This window comes from Neurospora hispaniola (assembly GCF_033458365.1).
Source record: "Neurospora hispaniola strain FGSC 10403 chromosome Unknown B0T23scaffold_1, whole genome shotgun sequence".
Taxonomy (NCBI): domain Eukaryota; kingdom Fungi; phylum Ascomycota; class Sordariomycetes; order Sordariales; family Sordariaceae; genus Neurospora; species Neurospora hispaniola.
The window spans coordinates 4304167-4318307 of NW_026944406.1; the positions used below are offsets into that span (position 1 = coordinate 4304167).

At 48.6% G+C, this 14141-nt stretch overlaps 4 protein-coding genes and 1 non-coding gene across 5 annotated transcripts; 3 read left to right on the forward strand and 2 right to left on the reverse strand.

Moving 5' to 3' along the window:
• The first annotated feature begins 2109 nt into the window (after nucleotides 1-2109).
• Nucleotides 2110-2191, forward strand: B0T23DRAFT_t26. The gene has a single exon. It is a non-coding gene; the product is annotated as a tRNA-Ser (tRNA).
• Nucleotides 2192-2654: 463 nt separating this feature from the next.
• On the reverse strand, nucleotides 2655-3495 carry B0T23DRAFT_401330 (uncharacterized protein; the record flags this gene model as incomplete). The annotated part of the gene is made up of 5 exons (XM_062838573.1): nucleotides 2655-2777; nucleotides 2908-2954; nucleotides 3087-3135; nucleotides 3251-3272; nucleotides 3377-3495. The coding sequence occupies 5 exons, from the start codon at nucleotides 3493-3495 to the stop codon at nucleotides 2655-2657; spliced, it is 360 nt and encodes a 119-aa protein (XP_062697441.1).
• A 1829-nt stretch (nucleotides 3496-5324) lies between these two features.
• B0T23DRAFT_26454 (uncharacterized protein) lies at nucleotides 5325-5948 on the reverse strand. The gene has a single exon (XM_062834209.1). It carries the CDS (start codon nucleotides 5823-5825, stop codon nucleotides 5649-5651), a length of 177 nt encoding a protein of 58 aa, XP_062697442.1. The 5' UTR covers nucleotides 5826-5948; the 3' UTR covers nucleotides 5325-5648.
• Nucleotides 5949-6155: 207 nt separating this feature from the next.
• B0T23DRAFT_26460 (SCP2 sterol-binding domain-containing protein) lies at nucleotides 6156-7465 on the forward strand. The gene is made up of 3 exons (XM_062834210.1): nucleotides 6156-6581; nucleotides 6723-6923; nucleotides 7035-7465. The coding sequence occupies exons 1-3, from the start codon at nucleotides 6566-6568 to the stop codon at nucleotides 7196-7198; spliced, it is 381 nt and encodes a 126-aa protein (XP_062697443.1). The 5' UTR covers nucleotides 6156-6565; the 3' UTR covers nucleotides 7199-7465.
• A 1749-nt stretch (nucleotides 7466-9214) lies between these two features.
• On the forward strand, nucleotides 9215-13436 carry B0T23DRAFT_306097 (uncharacterized protein; the record flags this gene model as incomplete). The annotated part of the gene is made up of 3 exons (XM_062834349.1): nucleotides 9215-11023; nucleotides 12425-12812; nucleotides 12883-13436. The coding sequence occupies 3 exons, from the start codon at nucleotides 9215-9217 to the stop codon at nucleotides 13434-13436; spliced, it is 2751 nt and encodes a 916-aa protein (XP_062697444.1).
• Between the last annotated feature and the right edge of the window lie 705 nt (nucleotides 13437-14141).

A 14141-nucleotide genomic window follows, 5' to 3' on the forward strand; every position in this document is an offset into this window, starting at 1 on the left:
TTACCAACCTTATTTATAAGAGACCTATTCCCTATATATTTTTATTAGTAATCTTATTCCTAATTAAATATCCCTAATTTCTAGCACCCGCTATACCTAAAATTAAGTACCCTACTTTAATATAGGAATAACGATTATAATTCTAGGAATAGGCAAATAACTAAAAAATTAAATTATTATTTATGAAAACCTTAAATTAGATTAAATCGCAATAGGGTATCTAAGTACCACCCTATTTAGTGTGTCGATATCTCAATAAAAAGAAGAACCCTACTAATTTCGCTTAAATTAATGAATAGTCTTTATAACTTAATAGTACTTTTATTAAAGTCGGGTAATAGTTAATATTTAAAACTATTTTCTACTACTAGTAAATTAGTTTTAAAACGCGAGGTATAGGTACTTTTAGGGAATTTTTGTAAATAAAAGCACACAAAATCTAATTAAGGTACTCTAAAGCCTGTAATAATTTATTAACTAATAAGGAGGTATACTTAATCTTTAGCAAAAAGTAGTATACTCTCTTTAAAAAATAGTATTACATTTATAAACGAAACTTCTATAGTAAAGTAATTAAAACTCCTAAAAATAATAAAGATATAATAAAAATAATAGAAGAAATTAAGAAACTCGCAATAGAAATACTTAGAAATAACTATTATAATATAAATAAAATAGGGTTATACTAGTAGCGTACTACTTCGTATAGTTTAATTTTATAATTATGCTTAAATACCAAGAAAGATAAATTACGGATATTTTTTACCCTTACAACAAACGATACTAACGATAACTTCTTTAATATATAGGCAATTAGGAGGTTTAAAGAACCGTATACTCTAAGAGGGTTCAATTAGAATATTATACGTATTATCTAGAGAAATAACAATAGTACGTAAATAATAGGGAAAATTATATAAGAATAACTCTAATATTTTTATACGTATATCGATTGTAAAAAGCTTGGAGAAAAGGTTCTTTTATTACTTAATAATTTCTCTACTTATAAATTTAATATTAAACTTTCACTTTTACCCCCCAATATTATTATCTAATTTCTCCTTTCAAATAGCACTTCTATATATTAATTAATAAATCAAGGGGTATTTAATAATTTTAAAGCCTACTATCGTTGTTACTTTTTATATTAAATATATAATTAATTTACTAATACTTCTACTATTAAAAATCACGTGTCTAAAATGAATTTAAGATGGGTACTCAAATTTACTTCTCAAATCTGGTACTTTGAGGTCAAAAGTGAAACTATTTAAAATTATTAAATTAAATTTATAGTTTTAAGTATTGAAATAGTAATTTCTAGAGCTATTAAGTAGTTGCCGTTAAATATAAATACCCTCTTTGAGTAAATTAATAGCTATATCCTTATACAAGAATGGCTAAGTCTATTCAATTTTCTAAATCCTAAGGACGAGAACGAGGTACCAATAGAGCCAAAGATAGCGGATAAGGTACTTAAGAATATTATTAGGGATTGGGAGGTAGAAAATAATAAAAGTAAGACCGTAAAGGAGGAGGAGGATAATTGCTTATATAAGCCGCTAGTAATAATTTTAAGTAAAGACGTAGTGAAGTATTTTGACGATATATTAGACTGGGCTCTCGAGAAGGACTGTCTTAAGTTCGACGAAGTTTAATAGATACGACGGTTGAAATAGTGAGTAGAGGGATGGCGAATTAATAGGAAGACTTAGGTTACGATTGAGGGGATGTTACAATGCAAAAAAGTATAAAAATATATAGGATTTCAGCACTTTTGACATGGGGTAACCCTCTATTGTAAAACCCCCCCTTTTGCAAAAATTCTGGGCTGCCCGCATTAGTTGCAAAAGCAGGGATCATTACTGTATATTGACAGATGCAGGGGATTTAGTAACGTCGGACAAAATACAATTAGCATTTTCTTGGTTTTCAAAGGGTCATTACAGTAGAATCCTAATATGGAGAAACTATTCACCGCGAATCGCGGGATCTTAGTAGGAAACATAGTCGGGTTCTACGCGGCACCAATCCGCGGATCCGCGGAGCAGTAAGGATTGCTTAGAACGCGGGAATAGACTCAAAGTTTGTAACATCTACTAATCACTAGGCGTGGTGGCAGAGTGGTCTAATGCGCAAGACTAGAAATCTTGTTCCTTCGGGAGCGTCTGTTCGAATCAGGCCCACGTCGCACGATGACCATTTGTAACTTTTTTCTTTCTTTTTTAGTATCTATATTTCGGTATATGTTTTGATATTAATCTTCATGCTTTTCTTTGAATCCTGGAAGCAAACTCGCTACGAGCTCTTCCCCTTTTTTTTTTTTCCTTTTTTTTTTCTTGACAAAGTTTATGAAGTCGTGGTATGACACTCCCCAATGGGTCAGTGACAACAACATTCCTTCCACTTGTTATTATCCACAAGATTCAAGTTCTTGCCAAGTTTAAATGTCATTGCTTTCAAACCAGTCTAATTCGGTTACATTATACACTGGTGTAACTACCAAGGAAGCTACGAATAGGTACATGTTCTAATATAATAGAATGTGGTCAAGGTCATATAAGTGATGCCTGTCATGATAAAAGACGACGCTGATGATGGCTGCCTCAAAACCTTCAGTCAAGTCTATGCCTGAAGCCAAGCTGCCCTCGCAGTCAATAACCAAGCAGATCGGGCCTGCCTTGTTCTCCAAATACTAACGTTCGCGACTTCCCATCTGGATGGGAGGAACCTGTGGGAAAGCACGCCCAGCGGCCGGTCTCTGCTTGCAACTGTACCTGAATGGGAGTTAACTTCAGATATCCCGTGAACTTTTTAGAGATGTGTGGTGCATCACGACATAGTCCGGAGTATATACCCTACGGTGCAATAATCATTATCAGGACAACCTGTCAAGATGCAACTTACCACGGTCCTACCGACAGTGGCGTGGCTTCGCTTCCTCCTTCCAGTCACTGTATCGTCAGCCATAACAGCAAATACCCATCTACTCGGACCAACATGGTGTTGAAACGTCCTTCGCATCATAATTAGACCTTGCAAACATCGGCGAACACCGGCATGCAAAAAACCGCTGATTCTCTTACACACAACAGAAGTGTTGACGTGCCCAGTTCGAACAAAAGGTTGGATGTGCTAGCCATCAACAATATTTTGATGTGACAGAGCTCGGAGCAGACAGAACCGGCACCAGTGACTCCCCATGACTCTTCGACGAGTATATCCGCTGTGATTTCCTAGCATACCACACCTGCCTCGCTCCGACATGAACCCTACCACAGCAAGAAGTCGTCCCAGTCTGACGCAAACAAATAGTTTATAGCCGATCCTGCAAAACTGTAGCAAAAGTCATCATATCGTGCCTCTGGGAACCTACCGTATCGCCAAACCCGTATAGCTTCTCGCGTGGACCTCTCTCTCATCGATGACGCCCTGGAACCTCCCACCTTGCTCGCCAACCCGTCGCTGGGCATTGGTCTGGTGATCGATGCGCATGATGACCCCTTGTAAGAAGGAGAGAGGGCGGTGAAGAGTCTTTACATGGCGGTGTGCAACTTCAAGATCCAAACCACGACGGTGAACAATGATACGGGCGCGAGGGCAATGGATTTGGTCGGTGGATTAGGGATGTAGCCTTGTAAACGACTGGGCTGACGATGGAAAGGTGTGGTAGTGGGTTAAATATCTTTGATTGTGTGGGTTTATAATTTTGGTTCCAATTTCCCGTTGCTTCTCCCTCGCTGCTGCTGGTTCAAGCTTCGTTTTGCTTTCGATGAGTGGCTGGCTTGCCGACTGACCGCGGCAGACCTTCACCAGTCGACATGGAACTATTCAACTAATGGAAAATGCTAAGAGGACTGAAGTCTCGCTCTATAATCTCAATATCATCACGGCCACCTCCGCCGTGAGCGCCGTGAGCGCCGCTACCAGACGTTTTGTCCCGAACCAAGTTCTTCTGTTGTCAAATATGCTGTTATCGCCTATCCCCTCCTTCCTCTGAACGTCATGTTTCGGGTTGACTTTGTGCTAACCGAAATCCAACCTATGTTAAATACGCCTCTCATAAACACCATATCAATCTGATACACCGCAAACGTCTCGTCACACTTTGCGTCGTGCCACTTGTTATCGGTTATGGCATTTTGGGAGGCCCAGAGAGCAGATCTATGGATGACCACATTGTTCCTGTCAACCAAGCGCTGGCCGTAGGTGTGGTAAGACCTGTCTTTGTCGTTGCTGTACCGATGAGAAGCGCAAAGACCGAGTGATGGGTCACCATATAGACGTAATGGATTGGCTACCTAGGGCGCCGGAGCTCGTTGCTGGATCCCGTTGCCTTGCCCAGTAAGGGTCATCAGCGTGCAGGAGACCGATATAGACATCGGAGGCGCAATTTGTATCACAATAATAAAAGGTGCAGCATTAAATCGAGGTCCCAATCAGCCAATTTGGCGAAGTATCTCCGAGGAGGAGACCGCGAACGGTTGCAATGTCCAGGGGTTTTGATAATGCGTCGCTCAAACCGCGTTCTACCACGTAACCTCAAACGTTCTCAAGGTAGTCGGAGGCTGTCTGGGTAACATGCATCAGCGCAGATGCCGCTTCGCTAGCCTTGGATTGGAATCCCGACACTTCTTGCCAAGAACCACAGAGTCGTCAGAATCGCCAATATACATAACGCAGTTCCAAAAGCCGACATAACCGGGAGTTCTGGCCTCGATGTTGACTAGTTCAACAATGACTGCTCCGGGAAGCACGTAAGTGACCGAAAACAACATGTCGTGTAACTGGATAACTCCTCTATCGTCTATCATTAAGATATCTAACGTCTTGTGAGCAACCAAGTCAGAAGCACCCAAATGCTACTAAGCAAGAAGCGGTCCATTTACTGCCTTCGTCCTCCTCCTCCTCCTATCACACACACTCACACACACTCACACACAGAGAGAAGTAGGGCAATTTATTAAATTTTTTTCCCCCTTTTTTTTTTTTTTTTTTTTTTTTTTTTTTACTTTTACAGACTGACTAACCTTATTGCTGTCTTATTGTGCAATGGGCATTGTTAAGTAGCTCCCGCCGTGCGTCGGCTTTTCATGCCTGTGAACAGGATTGCTAACGCTGTAGACTCTGGCCAGAACAGCATGTGATGGAAAGGGAACAATCCTCGCGGGAATTTTGCGTTTGGAATTGAGCGGAGAAGCTCCTTTATGAATACGTATGTAGTATCTAAGGTTGTTAGCGCAGACCCATGAGTTTTTATGCCAAACACTGGATTCGCAAGGGCGAATACTAAAGTCTGTTCTCGTGTCTATGTTACATATGGAACTTCCATTGCTGATATTGAGCTAGACCTCCTAGATCCGATGACTGTAGCCCCTTCACGTTGTTATCCTCAACGGTGACGTGATGAAGTACAAGCGGACTGATACCGATGGGATAGTGCCGTTGGTGTAGACGTCGACACCATACCTCTAATCGTGATTGTGGAAAGACGAATCGACAACGGACAGGGCTCCAGTACGGTCAGGCAGACGAGCATCAACGGCCACCGTATACTCAAATAAAGTACAATCCTGGATGACAGTGACAGAAGGTTCGTTCGAGCTTGATACCAATGTGGCAACCGTCAAATGCCGCAGTCTCCTGGCTCAATAATTTTGGGGCTGTTGTCTTGTTGTGTATTCTCGTTGGTGTTGTTTCGTGTTGGTAACAGCCGAGACCATACGGTAATTATCACAGTCGTGTCTCGAACGTTGCCCGGTCTCCAATTCTGTAGTTGCAGGGACAATCGCAGTTAGAACAAGGTATACTTGAAGAATCGACATTCGATATCAGCATATATGGAAGGAACAGCTTCTCTGGCATGTATAATCGCGCGTCTGCACGTGAGAGCCGTGCATTGTAGTCAGCGTCTGAATTGATACAGTGACAGATGTACTAGGTACACGATATGCGTTACAGTACAGGATGGGCAATGAGATGCGACCGCGCGGACGGAATATATACATAAGGTTTGTGCAAGTGGGGTAGACGTTGGAGACAGTCCCGGCTGGCATCCGCTGTCGACCAAGCGTCAACGAACGTCGACCGAGCTTCCTGGGCACGCCATCTCTCCGCATGTGAAATGTACCTCGGCGCATTGCCTCCCGTCACAGGACAAGCGTCATCGCATCCAACAGAGAAGCCGTGGAAGGTCGACGCCAGGGAACCAAGATGATTTGTGAAACTCACGCCAGATTCAATTCCCCAGGTGATTTGCGCAGCCGCTTGCTTAATCGAGTAGCTCTGTTCGTTGGTAGTCCCGTAGCTTGTCCTGGAAAGCCGCCTGCTGGTGAAAGGTTGACCTTTGCTCGAGGTCTGCCCATAGGGAACCCTTGTCTTCTCTTGTGTCCCTTGTGGTTTATATAGTGTCGCCCTCCCCGTTTTCCCCTTTGCTGCCATCCCGTTCCATCCATAGCCAACACGTTCACATCATTCACTACTATTCGTATACCTAATCCATCGTCACTCACTTCACCTTTTACTTTACTAATTCAACCAACCCCTTCAATCCAAATTTTTCAACATGTCTCTCAAAAACGGTATGTCTAGCGATGGACCAAACCCGCTCACACCCTTCGCGCTTTTGTTGTTGTCGTTGTTGTACCAGCCGTGATGGCGCAAGACTTTCCATGTGTTTCTGGAACCGAATCAGTGCTGACCGTAGCCGTGTGACGATTTAGACAAGTTCCCTTCATCCGCCGCCTTTGACGCCATCAACAGCGCTCTCACCGGCAGCGAAGCTGACCGCAAAGACGCCATCAAGCAGGGCAACGCCGTCTTTGCTTTTGTCCTCAAGAACGCTGCCGGCGAGACCGACGAGTGGCATATTGACCTCAAGAACAAGGGCGAGGTTGGCAAGGGTCTTGGCGAGAAGCCTACCGGTTAGTTTTCCTTCCACTTGCCCATCCATTTGCCTTTGCCCTTTCAATCGTGCCTCGATGCTCTAATTTTGCGCAATGATGATGGAACTAACAAAATTGGTCGTGATAAAGTCACCCTCTCCCTTTCCGATGCCGACTTTGCCAGCCTCGTTGCCGGCAAGGCCAACGCCCAGCGCCTCTTCATGTCCGGCAAGCTCAAGATCAAGGGCGATGTCATGAAGGCCACCAAGCTCGACCCCATCCTCAAGAAGGCGCAGACCAAGGCTAAGCTCTAAATAAATCTAGTTCTACATGCGAGCAAGTCCCAAAGACACCTGCAAAAAAATAGTTATATTATAAAGCATGATACCATAATGCTGTCATTTCAGAAGAACATAGCTACCTGGGGAACGTGTACTGATTTGGTGGGATGGTGATGGTGCTAGTTGTGTTTCGTGTTGTGCTGTTACGAATACTCGTCTGGAAGGGGAAGCTTTTAGGTATAGCCAGCGGCTCTCTACACAACGTAAATCATGTTCAAGCTGTCCGTCAGTATTCTGTATCTTTATCTTCAATAGTCGAGACTTTCATCCCGACGACTTTCGCATTTATCAGTCGCGGATCGTCCAATGTTGTCATTGACATGTGACAGTGCTCGTCCAACGCCAACCACATGCCACCCATGAACTTGCAACTTTTGGGCTAGGATGGGCAGAAAGTAGTTAGCCGAACCCAGTTCGTAACGGGATTTTGAGAAAGCGGGCTGTCAGCAGTGTGTCTAACGACTTATAGGTGTGGCGCATGACGCTTGTGTCGCCCTGGTGAGCCATTCACAGAGACAAGGTTGCGAGGTGTTCGTGCCGTTCAGATCCAGACTGTACACTAGGTGGTAAAAGAGAGGAAGGGATCATGGGTACCATTTGTGCGCGGTGGCTTCGCGTTGGTTGCGACTGGCGAGACAAATTGGAATCGTGAACTCCTTTCGACTTTCTGCACAGCAAAGGGACGCCCAAAAAGATAAGTAGTGTAGATATGGTCTGGTAGAGCGGGAGGCAGCGGGGCTCACGATGGCGGCCGATGGCTTGATGGGTGGTTCGGCAGGCACCGCGATCCAGTCAGAACTCGAAGTGGACGTTCCACTGACAGGAAACCACAGCCGGGTCCGTGCACAGCAGCCAAGAGAATCGCGACAGTTTGCACGTCCACTGCATTGGCGCACGCTACTTACAGTCATCGATCCCTCTTTTTGTGTGTCGGTATTCTTCGGGGGGGTGGATGGCCCGTGCACGAGGATGCAATACGGTGAGAGCATAGGGTACCTAGCTGGTTTCCTGTTCCCGCCCTTCAAACTGTCCAGTCTCCCCATCGGTCTGACACCGTCGCCAGGGCACTGGCCACTGCCGACCCACGATTTCTGCCGGCCGCCCTTGTCGCTAGCACATAGCGACGTGACCTACGTAGGTAGAGGTAGGGTACACCTCCTCCTCCCGCCTCTATCCAGACAACTGCAGTTTTTTTTGGGTGTTTTTTTTTTCTCACGGTCGTCCGCCACGGCGCCATCAAGAAACAAGAAGTGCTTGAACCGCCAGGCCTGAACCAGGATTGTCATCTCCCATTCACGCTTTCCTGTGGACAAACACATCAGCTATCATCGACTCTATCCCATTTCCGGGCCAGCATCCATCCACTTGTATTTATCATTGCCGTCCAGTTTGCTTTGTTGACAGACCCAAGTCGGTCTTTATACTGCCCGCCCTCCGCCCTCGTCCCTTCGCTGCTGTGACGAGCTTCCACCACACGGTACTCCTCATCTGACGGTCGCGCGAACCCTGTCGCTACTTACTGTAAAAGTAGCAGCCATCGGTGTCGGTCTCGGACTTCACATACCACCCTTGATTACCGTTTGAAAGCAAGCCGAAGCCCTGAGCTCTCCCACCGCTGCCACGCCTGCTGCCGCCGTTGCTGGTACTAGATTACCGACCGCCTTGTCGCGCAACCCCCAAAAATTTCCCACGCCTTTCCAGGTTCCCACACAAAACACTCAACCACCACGTCGAGCAGCATCCCGTCCACCTCGCTTCCTCGTCCCTTGCGACGCGCCCACAAACGCGCCGAAACCCATCGCGGGTTTCTGTTTATGCACGACAGCGACAGCGAGTCCTTTCATAGTCCTGCCTTTGTGACTCGGCTCTGGAATAATCAACACCGCCACACCACCTACCTGCTCGCCTCGGCTTCCCGCCTATTCCTAAAACTACATCTCTGCCCTCGTCCATCGACATATCGGTCGGCGAACCGCCCAGTCTCTCGCGATGGATTCACAACCGAACAAGAGGCGTAGCATCTTTGGCCTGGCCACTAATCTCTTCCGTGGCTCCTCTGCGCCTGCCGACGACTCCGATTCCATGACGGAGTCCCCCCAGCAGAATGGTGTCACCAAGGCCCAGTCCGTCCCGCGCATCGACTTCAACAGCGCAACGCATGAAAGCCCTGCCAAGCGCGCGTCTGATGCGCAGTTGGCATCCCGCAAGCTCATCGGCCGCCCTCAAGGCCCGTCCAGCAAGCTTGCCCAGTCCTTCACCAGCACAGACTTCACAGAACTGTCATCGGCGCCGCAAAGGAAGATCACATTCCATACTGCTTCGGCGGCCGGCGCGACGAGGAGGATGCCCGGCGACAACCCCTACAAGTCACCTTCCTTCACAAGCACAGCCAAGGGTCCCGTTGTCAACGGAAACGGTGCCAAAGCAGCCAGCTTTTCTGGAACCGGCACGAGCACAGCGCCGAGCAACATCTTCCGTTCTGGCACTCCTTCCCTTTATCAGCGGTCCGGCGGCACGGCCTTTGCTCCTCGCATCGTTCCTGGCGGTCTGAAGAGCAGCCTTCCCCAGAGCACCCCCGGTCGCACTTCGCGCGGTACCACCGCTGAGCTCCTTGGCGCCGTCCCGGTCAACACGGAGCTTTTCAAGATGAGAATCCCTGAGCCTCCTCATCATTTGACCGGCGAGGTGTTGGCTAAAGAAGTCCCAGATGACCCCAACAGGGCCGGTTCCATCTATGCCGACGAGTTTTTGGCACACTACTGTCCGCCCGATCTCGATGAGCAACAGAAAAAGCAGTTTTTCTGCATCCTCGACTTGAGGCGACTCAAGTATGCCGCCGATGAGATATTCACCAAGAAGGATTGGAAGATCAATATTCTCAACTTTGCAAAGGAGTACGAGAAAAGCCGTAGCTTGATTATGTTGCGGTACGGCCTGTACGAATTCAAGACGGTTAGGGCTTCGGAAGAAGTCAAGAAAGAATGGAGGCAAAAGCATGGAATTGCAGAATCCGAGGAAGAAGCCAGCGCATCCTCGAATCTAAAGACACCGGCTGGCTCGAAGAGGAAGGCCGAGGAGGATCTGTCGCCAATTGACGGCGCCCTCAAAGCTTCCACCACCGCTGGTAACAAGCGCCCGCGCGCTCCTGAACCGACCAGCCCTTCGCCAATCAAGCAAAAGCCTAAGCGCAAGGCCTCAACGGTTGGATCGCCAGACGAAGCCCAGCCAGCCAAGCTGCAAAAGGCCTCGGGAACCCCAACCAAGGCGTCCTCTGCCACCAAGTCTGTCTTTGAGAGCATTGTCAACAACACACAAACCACGGCAGCGAAGAAGGCTGCGACTGGTGCTGCCAAGGCCGCTACGACCAAATCTGCGCCTAAATCCGTATTCGAAACTGGTCCCAAGGCTCCCGCCCCCTCCGAGAACATTTTTGGTCATCTTTCCGACAGCAAGAGCAGCAACGATGATGCCGATGCGGATAGTGATGCCGAGACCGCTTCCAATGTTGATGATGAGGATGAGCATGGAGCTCAGCGTGATGGGTCTGCCAGCACTGGTGTTGCTATCCCTCAGTTTGGACTGGGAAGCCAAGCAGCGGTGAATGGAGGGTCTAGTGCCTCCTCAGACGCCGAAGGGAGTTTCCAGGGACGCAGCATCTTCGACCGTATCACCAGAGGATCTGACGGACAACCAATTCGAAAGCCCGTTCAAGATGGCAAGTCTGATTTGTTCTCTGCCACTCTCAAGGAGGACCGAGCTCTCGGCACAACCCACGAGCAAGCCTCTTCCCCTGCTCCAGTCAACAACACGTGGGACACGGAAACGCCCATCAAGTTTTCCTCTGGCCCCAGCAACCCGTTCGGGGCTGCGACATCCAAGCCCGCTGTGTCGAGCAACCTTTTTGGAGCCCCTGTGGCTAAGAAGGCAGAGGAACCCGCTCAGGACTCGGCACCTAAGAGCCTTTTCGGTGTTCCTTCCAAGAAGGCCGATGAGCCTGTTACCGAAGCCCCCAAGGCACCGGCAGCTTCACTGTTCTCTTTTGGGACAAAGACCACTGATACTGCTGCTTCCAAGCCCTCCCTCTTTGGTACTCCTGCGCCCTCGGCCCCAGAACCGGCTGTTGCAAATTCGCTCTTCAGCTCGGGCGCCAGCACTCCTCTCTTCGGCCAAGCAAAGGACAAGCAGGAGCCTAAGGAGACCACGCAAGCTCCCTCCTCTCTCTTCGGTACTAAGCCTGCAGAGCCCGCAACGAGTGAGGCCTCCAAGCCCTCGGTATTCCAGTCGAATACGCTGTTTGGCAGTGCTCCGGTAGCCAGCGAACCACCAAAGACACAACCCACTAGCCTCTTCAATAAGCCTGCGGCGGCTGAAACGCAAACCACGCAAGCTCCGGCTTCGTCGTTGTTCGGGGCCAGCGTGTCAAAGCCCGCCACGTCCAGCTTGTTTGGCAGCGCGACTAATCCTCCTGGAGCAGACGAGCCGGCGGCGAAGAAGGTTGCGTTTGGCAGTACTGAAACCAAGCCCGCCGCCTCTATTTTCAACTTTGGCTCTACCATCCCCGCTGCCGATGCTGCCAAACCTGAGACTAAGGGCCTCTTTGGCACCACCAATGGCGCTACACCTGCTACGGAGACTAAAAATCTCTTTGGCGTCAGCACCACTCCTGGTCCTGCCACTGAAGTCAAGAGTTTGTTTGGCGGTACAGGCATTGGGGTCCCTGCTACTCAAACCCAGGCCCTCTTCGGCAACACTAGCGCATCCGCAACGGAGACTAAGAGTCTGCTTGGAAACGCTACTGCTCCTGCTGCCGAAACCAAGAGCCTCTTTGGTAACACCAGTACCACTGCCCCTGCAGAGACCAAGAGTCTGTTCGGTAGCGCCTCTACCTCAAGCGCACCCTCAGACTCAAAGCCTCTGTTTGGCGCGACTACTAGCCAACCCGAAGCCTCGAAGCCTCTCTTTGGTGCCTCCAGCAGTCAACCCGAAGCTTCCAAGTCTTTGTTTGGTGCTACCAGCAGTCAACCTGAAAGCACCAAGCCAGCTTCCATCATCGGAAGCAATAACCTTGCTCCTGCACCTGTTTCTGCTTCATCGAGCTTCACCTTCGGGTCCACAGCGGCTCCAGCTACTAGTCAACCTGTTCCGGCTGCTACCTCTAGCTTTACCTTCGGCTCTGGTTCTCCCGCGCCTACACCTCAGCCAAGCACTAGCTTTTCCTTTGGTGCCACCCCTGCTTCGCAGCCTTCGCAGCCCGAACCGAGCGGTAACATTTTTGGAGCCAACACTTCTTTCACATTCTCAGCTGGAGGTAATGATGGCGCTGCTATCAACAATCCTTTTGCTACCGGAGGTGCCGCTACTCCCACCTCGTCATCGTTTACCTTTGGCCAAACTAGTGGTACCTCTGCGCCGTTTGTCTTTGGGCAAAGTAGTCAAAACACTCCATCCATCACCTTTGGCGGTGCCCAGGACTCTACACAACAAAATGGCAGCTCTAACATGTTCGCCTTTGGTGGTCAACAGCCCTCTGGGGGTGGATCCATGTTCAACCTGGCGCCGCCCGTAGGGGGGACATCAACAGGTACTGGTAAGTTGAGACCTCGACCGCGACGACGCTTCTAGCCGGTGAACTATCATTAATCGACCGCAACGACCAGATTCCCCTAAAACCTTCGGCGGTGCCTCAAGCTTGGCCACGACGCCGGCTGTGGGGACACCAGAGCCAGTGGCCGCCGAGTCCAAGGATGCTCAAGGAACGCACGCTGACGGGGATGAGGCACCACAGGAGCAAATCTCGCTAGTCGAAGGCGGCCCGGGGGAAGAGGACGAGTCCGTCGTGTATGAAGTTCGTGCCAAGGCGTATAAGCTCGTCGCTCCCGAAGACGATGACGACGAAGGGTCCAAGGAGAAGAAGAAGCCCTCCGTGTGGAAGACGCAGGGAGTCGGCCCCCTGCGTCTTCTCAAGCACAAAAACACCGGTGCGGTGCGCATGCTGATGCGTGTCGAACCCCGCGGCAATATTGCGCTCAACAAAATCATCCTCCCCAATTTCACCTACAAGCCCGAGGCTTCGGCCCCCAAGAACATCAAGATCACCACGGCGACGGACGATGGCAAGGGTCTGGAGACTTGGATGCTCACCACGAAAACCACGCAGGCTTTGGCTGACGCGCTGGAAGAACATAAGAAGGCAAATGAAAAGAAGGATTAATGAGTTTGTCTGGTGGACAAAGATGAATGGATGAATAGGTCAGATTCAAATGATGAATAGCATCGGAAGAGTTGTTTGCAAAAGAAAAATGTTAGTAGTTCACGACATTTGTTTTGACTTTTTTTTTCTGTTTTTAGTTTTTGCCTTTCTCTTTTTTGGTTTCAATGGGGTAAAAGCGGAGTGTTCTTGGACCGGACAATGAATGCAAGGCGGTGCCGCGTGTGGTCATGCTCGGTGTCGATGAGAGAGGAGGCGGTGAGGTTTGAACACTCTGAAATTCAGGTAAGGTAAGGTCCGAAAATTGCATGGGGTTTGCTTTTTCCAATTACAAGTATTTTCATTTCTGCTATGCATTAGATGGATGGAAGGACCGTCCTGGGTTTTGATGTCACGAGATTCTTTTGCGTTCCAAGCAGTCCTTCTCATTGATCTTGCGAGCATCATGTTCTCGTTACCTCTTCTTTCGGTTCGTTGCACTCTATTAGTCCCTCCATCACTTCATCTTCAGAGACAGAAAACTGGGATTGCATCATACGTATCGGGTATAACATTGTTTTTTGCGCGTCTTTCTCATGGCTGGCTATCCCTCTATACCGCGCAGGATTTTCAGTCGATAATTGCCGAATGTGTCTATTCGTGATCCTCAAAAGTTGGGTTCCTTGGGCCCTCTCATGATAAGATGGAAAGGTTGAAATCGCTTTTTGG

Bases quoted from the DNA above. Each gene is read 5' to 3' on its own strand.
- B0T23DRAFT_26454 (XM_062834209.1), bottom strand. From the start codon at position 5,825: ATGTCGATTCTTCAAGTATACCTTGTTCTAACTGCGATTGTCCCTGCA.
- B0T23DRAFT_26460 (XM_062834210.1), top strand. The intron at 6,924-7,034 runs GTTAGTTTTCCT...GTCGTGATAAAG, and splicing joins TCTTGGCGAGAAGCCTACCG to TCACCCTCTCCCTTTCCGAT.